Source organism: Schistocerca nitens, chromosome 4 (genome assembly GCF_023898315.1).
Source record: "Schistocerca nitens isolate TAMUIC-IGC-003100 chromosome 4, iqSchNite1.1, whole genome shotgun sequence".
Classification (NCBI taxonomy): Eukaryota; Metazoa; Arthropoda; class Insecta; order Orthoptera; family Acrididae; genus Schistocerca; species Schistocerca nitens.
This window is the reverse complement of record NC_064617.1, coordinates 382390749-382403981: the sequence shown is the minus strand read 5'-3', so window position 1 is coordinate 382403981 and position 13233 is coordinate 382390749. Positions and strand designations below refer to the sequence as shown.

The 13233-nt window shown below is 39.3% G+C and overlaps 1 protein-coding gene across 1 annotated transcript in view; it reads left to right on the top strand.

Annotated features, from left to right (window-relative positions):
* LOC126252319 (dynein axonemal intermediate chain 2) overlaps positions 1–13233 on the top strand; it is a 154111-nt gene that overhangs the window by 122870 nt on the left and 18008 nt on the right. The window contains exons 5-6 of the mRNA XM_049953204.1: positions 3534–3886; positions 12199–12334. Of these exons, the coding sequence (XP_049809161.1) occupies positions 3534–3886; positions 12199–12334 (489 nt within the window). The remainder of the gene's footprint in view (positions 1–3533; positions 3887–12198; positions 12335–13233) is intronic.

Genomic DNA, 13233 nt, shown 5'->3' with positions numbered 1-13233 from the left:
CCACCACAGAAGCCAGCAGAGTACATCATATGCTGCATCATAATGACATCACGCCACACCTGACAGCCTTAACCCCCCCCCCCCCCTCCCAAATGTCACACCAGCCATGTGTGTTGCCACACACTGTGGCCTTCACACTCGCACTGACATCACCACAAGTGTGTGAGGCACAATTATTTGCTAGCTGCAGACAGAACATTTTCGTTTCTTGCAGCTACCAAGCCCCAATCCCCAAGAAGGGATCTGTGTGACTATTAGGCCAAAACTCAGCAATGATGTGGTGCCAACAGGTGCACAGGACACAAAGAGAGACAGCAGCATGAACTAGCAGCCAATACCTCATAGACATGTATGCCGTTCTTCAATCTCGTAAGCCATAGTCCATGTGTTGGTCAAGCATAATGTGTGTTCCCCAACACCCCATATGGAAACTGGATAGCTGTCACTCATTGACTACATTTCTTGTGCCTGCAAACTAAACAGTATGTGTGAGATGGGAGACCATTCAGATGCTGGGCCAGTCATGATCCATTGTCCTTCCAAGGGCACAAACTGGACTGTATGCTTGATCACTGAGGAGTGTGAACCCTCCATGATCAGTGGTTGAGCCATTCACCACAGACATGTGATCACCCTTGCAGATGTTTTGAGTATGATTGTTAAGTGTTTTTTGGTGTATACATATTATTGTTAATAACCTAGTTATTGTGTAGCCACATGCATTCAGTTACTGTCACATATGCCTATAGCTGGGACTCAGTGTGTGGGCACAGCAGTAAGCTGGCTCACAGTATAACAGTTCTGAAAGTGGTAAAACCCACTTGTGGCGTGCTTCATAACAGATAATAAAAATGCGTTTTGAGTGTCTAAATCACTGGTGGTCAAAATATAATGTAGATTGTCATGACAAACACTACAGGTAGAAAGCAAGTGTTCCAAAAGCTGGAATCATAGGTTTGGTCGTTGTGGCATGTAGAGGGTGATGAAGTTTTCTTGCCGTGTTGAAGGTGCTAATCGGTGAATTGCCTGTGAACTGCTTATCATGTAAATAATTCAGCACATGTCCAAGATTGTTATTGGAGGAATGGAAGTCACTTTCTCCAAATTGCACATCGACTGCTCTGATAAGGTTGCATCCCTAGTAGCCAGGTGTTTTTGGTCATCAATGGGCTTCTTTGGGGTCACCACTTGTTCACTGATTGACAATAAAGTACGATCAAAATGAAAACCACACATTCTTAAAGTCACCAATTTGTTACATGTGACACTATAAAGTAGATACTTGCTTTACAGAACAAGCAATGCACTGGCAGTAAAACAAGCACACAAAAAGAAAACATGAGTTCAGAAAACAAAGATATTGTACAATTATTTGTTTCAGTGGCAGTCCTCAACTAATTGTCACTACAAATCTCTCCAAATGCTTGAGTTCAACAACATATGTGCTATATGTTGTTGCTGGTATTGATGATGAAAGCACCTAAATTGTGTCTTCATTTGCACAGTTACATTCATTAATGCCAAATGGAATACTTTTCTGGAGAAATCATACAAATACAAAAAGCATTCACTGCACATAAATGTACTGTAAGAATAATTTTTGTTGTCCTCCTCAAATTTCTTGCAGGCAACTGTTTAAAAAACTTGATGTACCACTACTAAAAACAACCTCACAATAGTCTTACCCTCATTTGGTGACTGTGATTTCACAATTTGAAAATAACAGTACCTAGCATCCATAAATATAACACTAGGAACAAGAATAAACTCACTATCAACACCTTAAACTTACTCTTGTGCAGAAAGGGGAAACAAATGTAGCCACAGAAATATCTGACCAACTTTCTTGTGAATTAAGGTACAGGCTGACAATGACAGCAGTTTCAAAAATGAAATGGCTTTATGTCTGTAGAGAATGGCTCTGAACACTATGTGACTTAACTTCTGAGGTCATCAGTCGCCTAGAACTTAGAACTAATTAAACCTAACTAACCTAAGGACATCACACACATCCATGCCCGAGGCAGGATTCGAACCTGTGACTGTAGCAGCCACTCGGTTCCAGACTGTAGCGCCTAGAACCGCACGGCCAATCTGGCCAGCTGTAGAGAATACTTTATGGAAGCCAAACTGCGAGGCAATTACAGGTCCTGCTCACAAAAATGTTTGAGTATTCAGTCTGTGAGCTATTTTCCGAAAAATTTCTGGCAATAGTGGAAAGTGGTAAATGGGTCTGTAATAAGAGATGACATGCTTATTTCAATTTTATAATATTGGGTATTGTCATTTCAAATTTAAGTCCATCAGAAAATTAGTTTTAAATAATTTATTGATTGCAAATGAACAGCAAGCATTATCCTGTCAAGACACCACACGAGTAAAGCAATCTTGTAAATGTACCACAATAGTTTGACAAAGCTTCACTTTTTACTGGTTCAAGGCTGAATAACAAAACCTTTTGGTGTCAGTGTTAGGTTCCATCTAAATCTTGCTTATGTTATTCTCTTATGAGGGATCTCTACTACTTCAAAAATTGTATTTCTCTGGAAAAAGGGATGACAGGTACATCACTTGACTTGCACCATGAGGATTAAGTAAGTGTTACTTCAAACAATTAAATATTATGACAGCCTCTCACTTGTATGTTTGTAATTCCACAGTCTACATTAAGAAAATATTAATAACTTTGACTTTAGGATGTCAGTATTCTGACACAAGGAATATGCATGCCACTGTTAAGGTGGGTGAGCAGCAAGCAGGTGCTAAGAAAGTTGTAATGATCTGCTAAGCTCAGAAGAAAATTTTGCTTCACAATCTATGAGACAGAGAGGGAGGAGGAGAGGGTCAAAGAGAGAGAGAGAGAGAGAGAGAGAGAGAGAGAGAGAGAGAGAGAGAGAGAGAGAGGGCACTGTTGTCTCCCGGCGGATCAGTTTGTCTTGGATGCAGTATCCAGTATCATTAAACGTTATGTGTTCCCCAAAATACTGTGCTATGTTACAGCATATTTAAATGTAAAAGACAGCATGCAAAATAATATGACACTGTGTGCTACCAAAGATTTTTTACTGAAACTATGTATCTCACTATGGTACTGACCTACCTTTTAACAGCATCTTCTTCTGAACCTATTCATACAAAAGGTTCTCAGTGCAGTGTACACCTTGAGCATGACTGTGTTTTACTGTTTCATGTGATTATAACCTAGTGACAACCTATCAACCAGTGATGCTAGTTGGAATAATTTAATCACAGATAAGGTGTTTACACTTAAAAGTAATGGGTAAGTGATGTGCTTCATGTACAAGACATACAACAAATCAGAGTGGTAATATCTACCATTATGATAATTTATTAGTGCATCCAGCATGTGTATTTTCTAGTGCACTTCTGTGGCACATCACACAAAGAGCTGTTCAACCCAATATTTGCAAAATATGTCAATTTCTATGCCTTTATTGTTGATCCACATTTCATTTAATGGGCATTACAGATTTTCTTTGTAACACAAAGGAAAGTAAACTTTTCTGTTTCAGGTAAAATGGTGGGATACAAGGAAGATGGCTGAACCAACTGAAACGTTAATACTGGACCCAGTAAAAAGTGAAGACCAGTCCCTGAGTAGGGCCCTTGGAGCCTCCTGTCTTGAATATGAGGGCACAATACCGACTCGATTTATGATTGGCACTGAAAATGGCACAGTATTTGGCTGTAATCGCAAAGGAAAGACTCCTGTAGAAAAAATTGTATCTAAATACACAGCACACATAGGTCCAGTATATGCTCTTCAGAGGAACCCAGCATTTGTAAAAAATTTTATAACTGTTGGAGACTGGACTACAAGGATATGGTCAGAAGACTGTAAAGAATCAGCTATAATCTGGACTAGGTAACAAACGTAGCTACAAAGAGTATAGGAACAGGCAACTAAGGTGAATCACAGCATACAAGTTATGAAACTGGTACTAGTTAAATAATAAACCATCTATTAATTAGGGTTATATGAAACAAGTTATGAAATTCCAGTCCTTGTCAGGCCATTGTGAAACATCCTGCTGGAGAAATTTAAGAGAGTAAGAGTTAACAACTCAAAGCAAATGAAAGCAGTTAGATTTAATTTACATAGTATAGATTTATGTGAAATTATGCACTACCAGTGTTTGAAGACTGTTTACCAACCAATGAAACAACGGGAACTCGCTTGTGGGATACCTGACAGAATCACAATTTATGGCTTATATGCCCATTAGCCTCTCCCCCTTTTTTCATGTGAATAATGGACGTTTCTGCAGTGGAGTGGCTTGGTTGCCTCAGTGACACAGATAGCCTTAGCAATGATATCATAAAGATATCTGTGGAGAGGCTAGACAAACATATGGTTCCTGAAAAATGGCAGCAGCCATCTCATTAGTGTCTGTGGAGGAGGAGGGGGTTGACACTCTGGATGATAGTAGATCTGCTCTTGCAACACTAGCCAATATAGCCTCTGTTTGTTGATATGTCAGACAGCTGAAAGCAAAGGAAAACTACTGTTCTTATATTTCCCATGCACAGCAGTTCTTCAGTAAATGCTGAGAGCTACATGCCACTAGTCTTCAGACTGGGGACCACAAAAACAACAATGGCCATTACTACAATTCCAGTTGTTTCTGTTGTAGAGTTGGTATTCCGAATCTCTTCTTTTGCCCACATCTCAGTTAATGCTCATTTTTAACCCCTGATGCAAAGAGAGGGTTGTTATAAGTTTAACGTGTGTATCTGCATATCTATCTGTGGCATTGTAGCTCCCAAACAAAAGGCCTGATTTCAATGCAGTTTTTTTCGAAAGCTGGTTTAATATGAATGGTTCTTAGCTATGTTGCACGAAAATCTGTTCAGCCACTTAAATTTTATCAGATAAATTAAGTAAAAATGTTTCCCATTAGCACACTCTCTTGATATACACTGCATAATATATAAGAGCTACATAAAGTCATGTAGTACCAGATTCTAGGGCTCCAAAAGATATAAATAAAAGTCCACAAAAGTATGTGTTTATCTTTGATGGTTGATCAAGAATGATGATTTTTGTCTCTTGGAGTGGCCTGTTCCAGCATCTACAAAGCAAAAATTGAGCGATTTTGACTCAACTGTAAAGATAAACAATGCTCTCAGACCTTTTTGTAGTCCTTTTTGAGGTCTTCAATTCAATACTAAATCAAATGATTTCGTCCTAATAGTTCAGACAGCCTGTTGCAAGAGGGTGCCATGGCAGTCCACTTACTTTCAATCTGATTTAGAATTATTGCCACTACTTGTTGGCTATGTTAGCTAAATTAGCTAACTATATGGTAAAACATAGTCCAAGAATGTGTGTGTGAATTTAAAAAGAAACACATATTCCACATAAGTGAAAAACATGTCGTGTTGCGATTTCATGCCTCATCCTGGGAGGTATTTGTGTGAATGTAGGGACAGAGCATTTATCGTTCCATGACTTCCAGCAAAATATAAAGTTTACAAAGCATGAAATAAACATAAATTTTAAATTTTGGAAACCATGACCCATAAAACTTATAAAAATTTAAAATTATATGTTTGCCCCTTTAAGTTTAATATAAGTAGTACTATTTTGATTCAAGTATCTTCATATGGTGGGACCACTAAGTAAATAAAATAAAAACAGAATACATCTAAAAATGATAAAGTATGAAATTTAAATACAAGTAAGCTACCTAAGCAGTGTAGATAAACATAAAAAATAATATCTAATTGTTGTTTGTACATAATTATGTAAAAATACAACATGAAATAAATAGTTAATTCTATTCTTCAACAATGTTAGGGTAATTAAGACAGATAGGTTTTCATATTTTATATAGTAAGTAATTATATCTTCAGTAGCTACTTTCAGGTTCTTGCAACTTGCAGGAGTGCAAGACATGACACCAAACAGAAGAGGCTTATACCCCGAAATAACAAAAGTATGCTGCTCTCAAAAGGATAGCTGCTGTTAACTTGTTTTTGCATTTTTTTAAATTTTAATTCTAAGTTTTTTATTTGAGATTGTACTTTAATAGCTCTACATTCTATGATACACCCTGTTTTCTTCATGTCAAAAATGATTACTAGTAAAATTATGAATTTGGATAATCTAGGTCATAAGTGCTTGATTGCAGAACATAGTTAAATCTGCGGTAACCTATACAAAATGGCTTTTGTAGAAGAATCCTTTATTTTAGTCGTTGATGCTTTGTATACTTTGAAAACCCCCCCACAGTTTAGATTTCCACACATGCTTCTACAATGGTACCATGTTTTATGGACTATAAGATGCACTTTTTTCTTCAAAATTGCCTTCAAAATTCAGGTTCATCTCATACGTGAAATAAATATAAAAATATCCAGTACTTCATTTAAAATTTCCAACAGTCTTAAAAATGGCCATATAGTCAATGTTGTGGGAAACTCTGAAAGGGAAATTGAGACATGGAAATACAGAGCTTTCTAATATTCTGGTAGGACTTACTTTACAATTGCAGCCTCTTGATGTCTTGATAAATAAACCATTTGAAGTGTATATGAGAGATCAATGGAACAAATGGATGATGGATGAAACCCAAAGTGAATTCATGCCAAAGGGAGCTTTAAACAACCTACAATCAAACAAATGGGTCAGGGGTTCACCAGTCATAGTCTAGAGTGAGAGAAGACATCGTTATTAAATCTTTCAAGAAGTGCAGCATTGGTAATGCTCTCAATGGTAGTGAAAACCATCATATATATGAAGAGGACAACAATGACGAAGAAGAAGAAGAAGTTCAGATTACAATTTTCAAGGATTTTAAAAGGTCAGTTCAGTTTTCTAACCTAAGAATTTTTTTAGTCTAGCTTTGCAGTCTTATGACAAAAATGGTAAAAATGTTATATTTTAAAAAAAACACCTTACAAAATTAAGATGCATCTTATAGTCCATAAAATGTGGCATGTGTACACAGCAAAATACAGTACTGTTTCAAAACATAAGTCCATTTAACTCTTTCCACCTTTCCGCTTTCCCTTCTTTGCTTAGAACTGAATTTCCATAAGAGCTCTTGATATTCATGCAAGTGCTTCTCTTTTCTCCAGAGGTCTATTTAATTTTCCTGTAGGCAGTATCTATCTTACCCCTGGTGATATATGCCTCTACATCCTTACATTTGTTCTCTAGCCACCCCTGCTTAGCCATTTTGCACTTCCTGTCAATCTCATTTTTGAGACGTTTGTATTCCTTTTTGCCTGCTTCATTTACTGCATTTTTATATTTTCTCCTTTCATCAATTAAATTCAATATTTATTCTGTTACCCAAGGATTTCTACTAGCCCTTGTCTTTTTGTCTACTTGATCCTCTGCTGCCTTCACTGCTTCATCCCTCAAAGCTACCCATTCTTCTTCTACTGTATTTCTTTCCCCCATTCCTGTAAATTGTTCCCTTATGCTCTCCCTGAGACTCTGTACAGCCTCTGGTTTAGTCAGTTTATCCAGGTCCCATCTCTTTGAATTCCCACCTTTTTGCTGTTTCTTCGGTTTTAATCTACAGTTCATAACCAATAGATTGTGGCCAGAATCCACATCTGCCCCTGGAAATGTCTTACAATTTTTAAGCCTGGTTCCTAAATCTCTGTCTTACAATTATATAATCTATCTGATACCTTTTAGTATCTCCAGGATTCTTCCAGGTATACAACCTTCTTTTATGAATCTTGAACCAAGTGTTAGGTATGATTTAGTAATGCTCTGTGTAAAATTCTACCAGGCGGCTTCCTCTTTCATTTCTTCCCCCCAATCCATATTCACCTACCATGTTTCCTTCTCTCCCTTTTCCTATAATCGAATTCCAGTGACCCATGACTATTAAATTTTCGTCTCCCTTCACTACCTGAATAATTTCTCTTATCTCACCATATATTTCATCAATTTCTTCGTCATCTGCAGAGCTAGTTGGCATATAAACTTGTACTACTGTAGTAGGTGTGGACATCGTGTCTATCTTGGCCACAATAATGCGTTCGCTAAGCTGTTTGTAGTAGCTTATCTGCACTCCTATTTGTTATTCATTATTAAACCTACTCCTGCATTACCCTTATTTGATTTTGTATATATAATTATGTATTCACCTGACCAAAAGTCCTGTTCCTCCTGTCACGGAACTTCACCAATTCCCACTATATCTAACTGTAACCTATCCATTTCCCTTTTTAAATTTTCTAACCTACCTGCCCGATTAAGGGATCCGACATTCCACGCTCTGATCCGTAGAACGCCAGTTTTCTTTCTCTTGATAACGATGTCCTCTTAAGTAGTCCCCGCCCAGAGATCCGAATGTGGTACTATTTTACTTCCGGAATACTTTACCCAAGAAGACGCCATGACCATTTAATCATACAGTAAAGCTGCATGCCCTCGAGAAGAATTACGGCTGTAGTTTCCCCTTGATTTCAGCCGTTCGTAGTACCAGCACAGCAAGTCCGTTACAAAGCCAGATCAGTCAATCATCCAGACTGTTGCCCCTGCAGCTACTGAAAAGGCTGCTGCCCCTCTTCAGGAACCACACGTTTGTCTGGCCTCTCAACAGATACCCCTCCTTTGTGGTTACACCTATGGTACGGCCATCTGTATCGCTCAGGCACACAAGCCTCCCACCAATGGCAAGGTCCATGGTTCATGGGGAGGGGGGGGGGATATTATTATTTATTCTCGCAGGTAGTTTCTGAACAGTAAATTCTTTGACATTTTGAAAAAAAACGGGACTTCTGCCTGATGTTCGCACACAAGTGCTTTTTTTAGATATGTAGATGATACGTTTGTCATTTGCCCCATGGCAGGGAGAAGCTAGATGATTTTCTGAAATATCTGAATTCATGCCATCCGAATATAACATTCACAATGCAACTGGAAAGGATAGACAACTCCCATTCCTGGATGTATTAGTTAAGAAAAAGCCTGATGGCACATTTGGGCATAGTGTGTACCACAAACCGACACACACTTACTTATACCTGCAAGCCAACAGCCGCCACGATCTGGCACAGAAGACCAGAGTGCTCAAAACTCTAGTCCACAGAGCACGTACTCTGTCAGACCCCGACAGTTTGGCGATGGAAATAGAACACTTACAGTCGGTGTTTAGCAAGAATGGACTCTCATCTAGAGACATCCAGAAGGCACTTCGACCTGCCAGTCAGCCACAGGATCCAGAAGAAGAACCAGAAGAGGCAAAGAGAGTGGTATACGTGACACATGCTAGACCAATCTCTGCTAAGATTAGCGGTATTGTCATGTAACATGACATCAAGAGCGTATTTTGTCCATCCACTAAGACTGGGACAATGTTGGAGAATTTAAAGGATGGCCTGGGCTACGGAAACCAGGCATTTACAGTGTACCATGCGAGTGTGGGATGTCATACATCGGCCAGACCACCAGGACTGTGGACATCAGGTGTAAAGAACACCAGAGACACACCACACACAGACGGGCAACCAAATCAGCCATAACAGAACACCGTCTAGAGCTCGGTCACTTGATGAACTACAATGACACCAAGATTATCACACAGATCCATAGATATTGGGACAGTGTCATAAAAGATTCCAACCAGATCAAGATCATGGAGAATCTCATCAACCGTAACACTGGATACCAGCTCAGCACGGCCTGGGATCCAGCTCCTGAACTCCTGAAAACTCAACGCAAAACACATCGAGATTTCACAAGAAACAGGAGTGGGGACCGAGAAAACAGCCACGAGACAGAGCACCAGACACTACAGATTTGTTGTGACACTCCTGAGATGACGACCACGACCCTAGAGAACGGTCAGATTGGGCGCAGAACTCGGTTGGAATACCAACTATCAGAGGGAACCATTGGAGCCGCGCCTGGCGGGGGCGGACCCGGGACGGAACACTCGACGGGGCGCGGACCGATTACGAAGCGCCCAGCAAGGGACAGAAGAGGAAACCGAGGAAACAGCAATGAGGCAGAACACCAGAGATTACAGACCGGTTTTGACAAACCTCAGATGATACAGCCTACTGGTGCACAGAACTGAAAACAAAGGGGAATACAGACCCACATAGTGGAAAAACTCTTCAAAACAGAAAGAAGACTTATACGCAGTATCATCAAACTACATCCCACAACCCCCCAGCAATGAAGTGTACACAATCTCAGGCATAGAACCACTACAAACTAGAATAGCCAAGCTCAGGGTGAGATACGGAAAACACATATTCCACACCAGGCCAGACATGGAGGATATTGTCACCATAAACGGAAGAGAGAAAAGAGAACCTACCTACAAATACGTACCACCCTCACGCACAATAGCCCAAAACACAGGCAAAACATTCCCTGCCCTCGTGCTAATCCTGCAAACCCTAATTGAAAACACAACAACAGCAACTCACATAGATGAAAGAATAATGGATTAACCACAAACACACACACACAAACACAAGAAACAAACAAACAGTCTAAACAACACCAAACACCTGACAACAGCGAACACTCCATCTCAGGATCCATTAACAATTAAAAACCTCAACCAAAATTGAAAATACCCAAGGAAGAGACGCAACACGACCTATAAGTGTATATTATTATAACCAAAAAATATTGTAAAGCAACTACGCTCGGAATCTGATATCTACAAGAGATTACCGAACAATATGTACAAAGATCAAGAAAATCACCCTTGATACCTACCATGTAAATTCTACCAAATTACTTTTTTTTTAAAATTTCACTATGGGACTTAACTTCTAAGATCATCAGTCACCTAGAACTTACAATAACTTAAACCTAACTAACCTAAGGACATCACACACATCCATGCCTGAGGCAGGATTCGAACCTGCGACTGTAGCGGTTTCGCGGGTCCAGACTGTAGCGCGTAGAACCGCTGGGCCACCCCAGCCGGCTCACCAGATTACTTATAAATTACATCTCACTTATGTATCTTCAAACTCTCTCACATATTGTCTTTCTATTCTCCATATATATATCGTCTTAATTAAATCTTTCGTCTTAATTAAATTTTTTATATGTATTATGTCTTTTGTTTTTACTATGCTTTCTGTTCTTATTATGTCTTTTGTTTTTATGTCTTTTTCTACTAAAAACCTATACTATATTAAAATAACGTTACTTAAACTTTTCTTATATATAAAAAAGGAATAAATTGTAATACTTGTTGTAATAAAATTGTAAACCATTTATGACCATGCACTTGCGAGAACAATAAATTGTATCATCAAAAAAATAAATATGTAAAACCCCTATGGCTGAAAAGGGACGCCAGCATGCCGTCAAACAGCCCGCCATCCTCCCTTAGAGGTGGGAATGAAAAGTTAAAAAAAAATTAAAAAAAGAGGAAACAAATAAACGCCCAAGAACCAGACTCAGGTAGCACCTGAAAAAGACAGCGAGTTACGCTGTCGAAATATCGTGCGAGAATAACGCGAACATCAGGCAGAAGTCCCGGTTTTTTTTTCTTTTTTTTTTCAAAATGTCAACAGAGAGCCGGAGCAGGGAAAGCCTGAAGAATTAAATAAATTCGTTCTTTGTAAGTAATGAGTTGGATATTATGCAACAAGACGTTGAAGAGTGGAAATATTGTCAGCACACTGAGATATTGATGCTTGTGTATGAGGCATGCAATGGCACGAAGTGAAAAAATTGCTGTTTGACAAGCTCAAAAATAAGTTTCTTCCAGTTGCAACTGTATCCACATATACACCTAAAACATGGAATTTTCCGCGCTATTCACTGACTTTGTTCATGAGCTATATTAATCGCTGGTGTGGTATTGGCAATATTCCACTTGTTCTAAGGAATTGGATGTAATTTTTTATTTTTTTTTATATAGAAATTAGGGGAGTGGCTATTTGCAGCTAAGTACTTAATCATTCTTTAATAAGCATTATTGATGGTTTCTTATCCCACAGAGTCTCTAACAATTAATTTAATACTTGTTACCGGCATAAATACTAACGCTGCTTGGTGCTTGAAAACCATTCACATACCGAAGAAACAAACGTGGGCCAACCACAAAACCCCGTAAATTCTACTGGTGATTTGGCTTCCAGATAACACCATACTCTGGCTATATGACCCACCAATGGCTAATTTTCCTTTCCACTGTCGTAATACAGCAAGACGTATTTGTGTTTGTACAGTTTCCATCGCGCGCTGCTGACTGATGGCGCTTGGAGCCCCACCCGGTACTCAGTGTTCTGCACCACCAGGATGGACGGGACGCTGGACGTGTGGGACATTCTGCAGCAGCAGAAGGAACCCTGCCTCAGCGTCAAGGTTAGTTATGGCAATCTACCACGCCACTCTTCTAGAATCATAAGGTTCTTCGAGTGTGCTCTACAGCCTATTTGATACTTTAGTTCCGAATATGTTGGTCTAGGAGTGTTACTGTACTTCCAATCACAGGCAAGCAAAGTTCTTATCATTTACCTTCGAATACTTAGGAATTCCGATTCAAATCTCTGTACGTAGACAGAGAATTCTTTGATTCAAATGTGCAGCACGTAGTGGACATCCTTCGTTCTAGGTAATGTTCTTCTTATTATTCCACTTTAAATAACACGCGAAACACTCTTTCTAACCGACATTTCACATAATTTTACTTTGTTTAACGCGGTCTAAGATTTGGGTTTCAAGCTCATTTTCTAAAAGTAGGCTTGTAAATCAAAACCTACGTCGTTTAAAATAAAATACTGGTTTGTAAAACACAGCCAGTAATGTGTGTTTTATTTTGTAATTACCAATGATGTTTCATTAAGAACCCTCAGTGATGTGAGTTAAAATGAATCCATTCTAACTCTGATATGTGGGAAAAGTCACCTGCATGATTTAATTTCCTCGGCCACTGCTAAAGTGGCGTGCAATTCTAGAGCTACATCTTCAGTATCCATCCTGCAGATACGTGTCAACACAGTAAAGAATTCACAGCAAGGTGCCATAAGCTGTTCAGAAGCTAAGTGGAGGAGGAAAGGATATAAATGTGGTGTCACCGCCAGACACCACACTTGCTAGGTGGTAGCCTTTAAATCTGCCGCGGTCCGTTAGTATACGTCGGACCCGCGTGTCGCCACTATCAGTGATTGCAGACCGAGCGCCGCCACACGGCAGGTCTAGAGAGACTTCCTAGCACTCGCCCCAGTTGTACAGCCGACTTTGCTAGCGATGGTTCACTGACA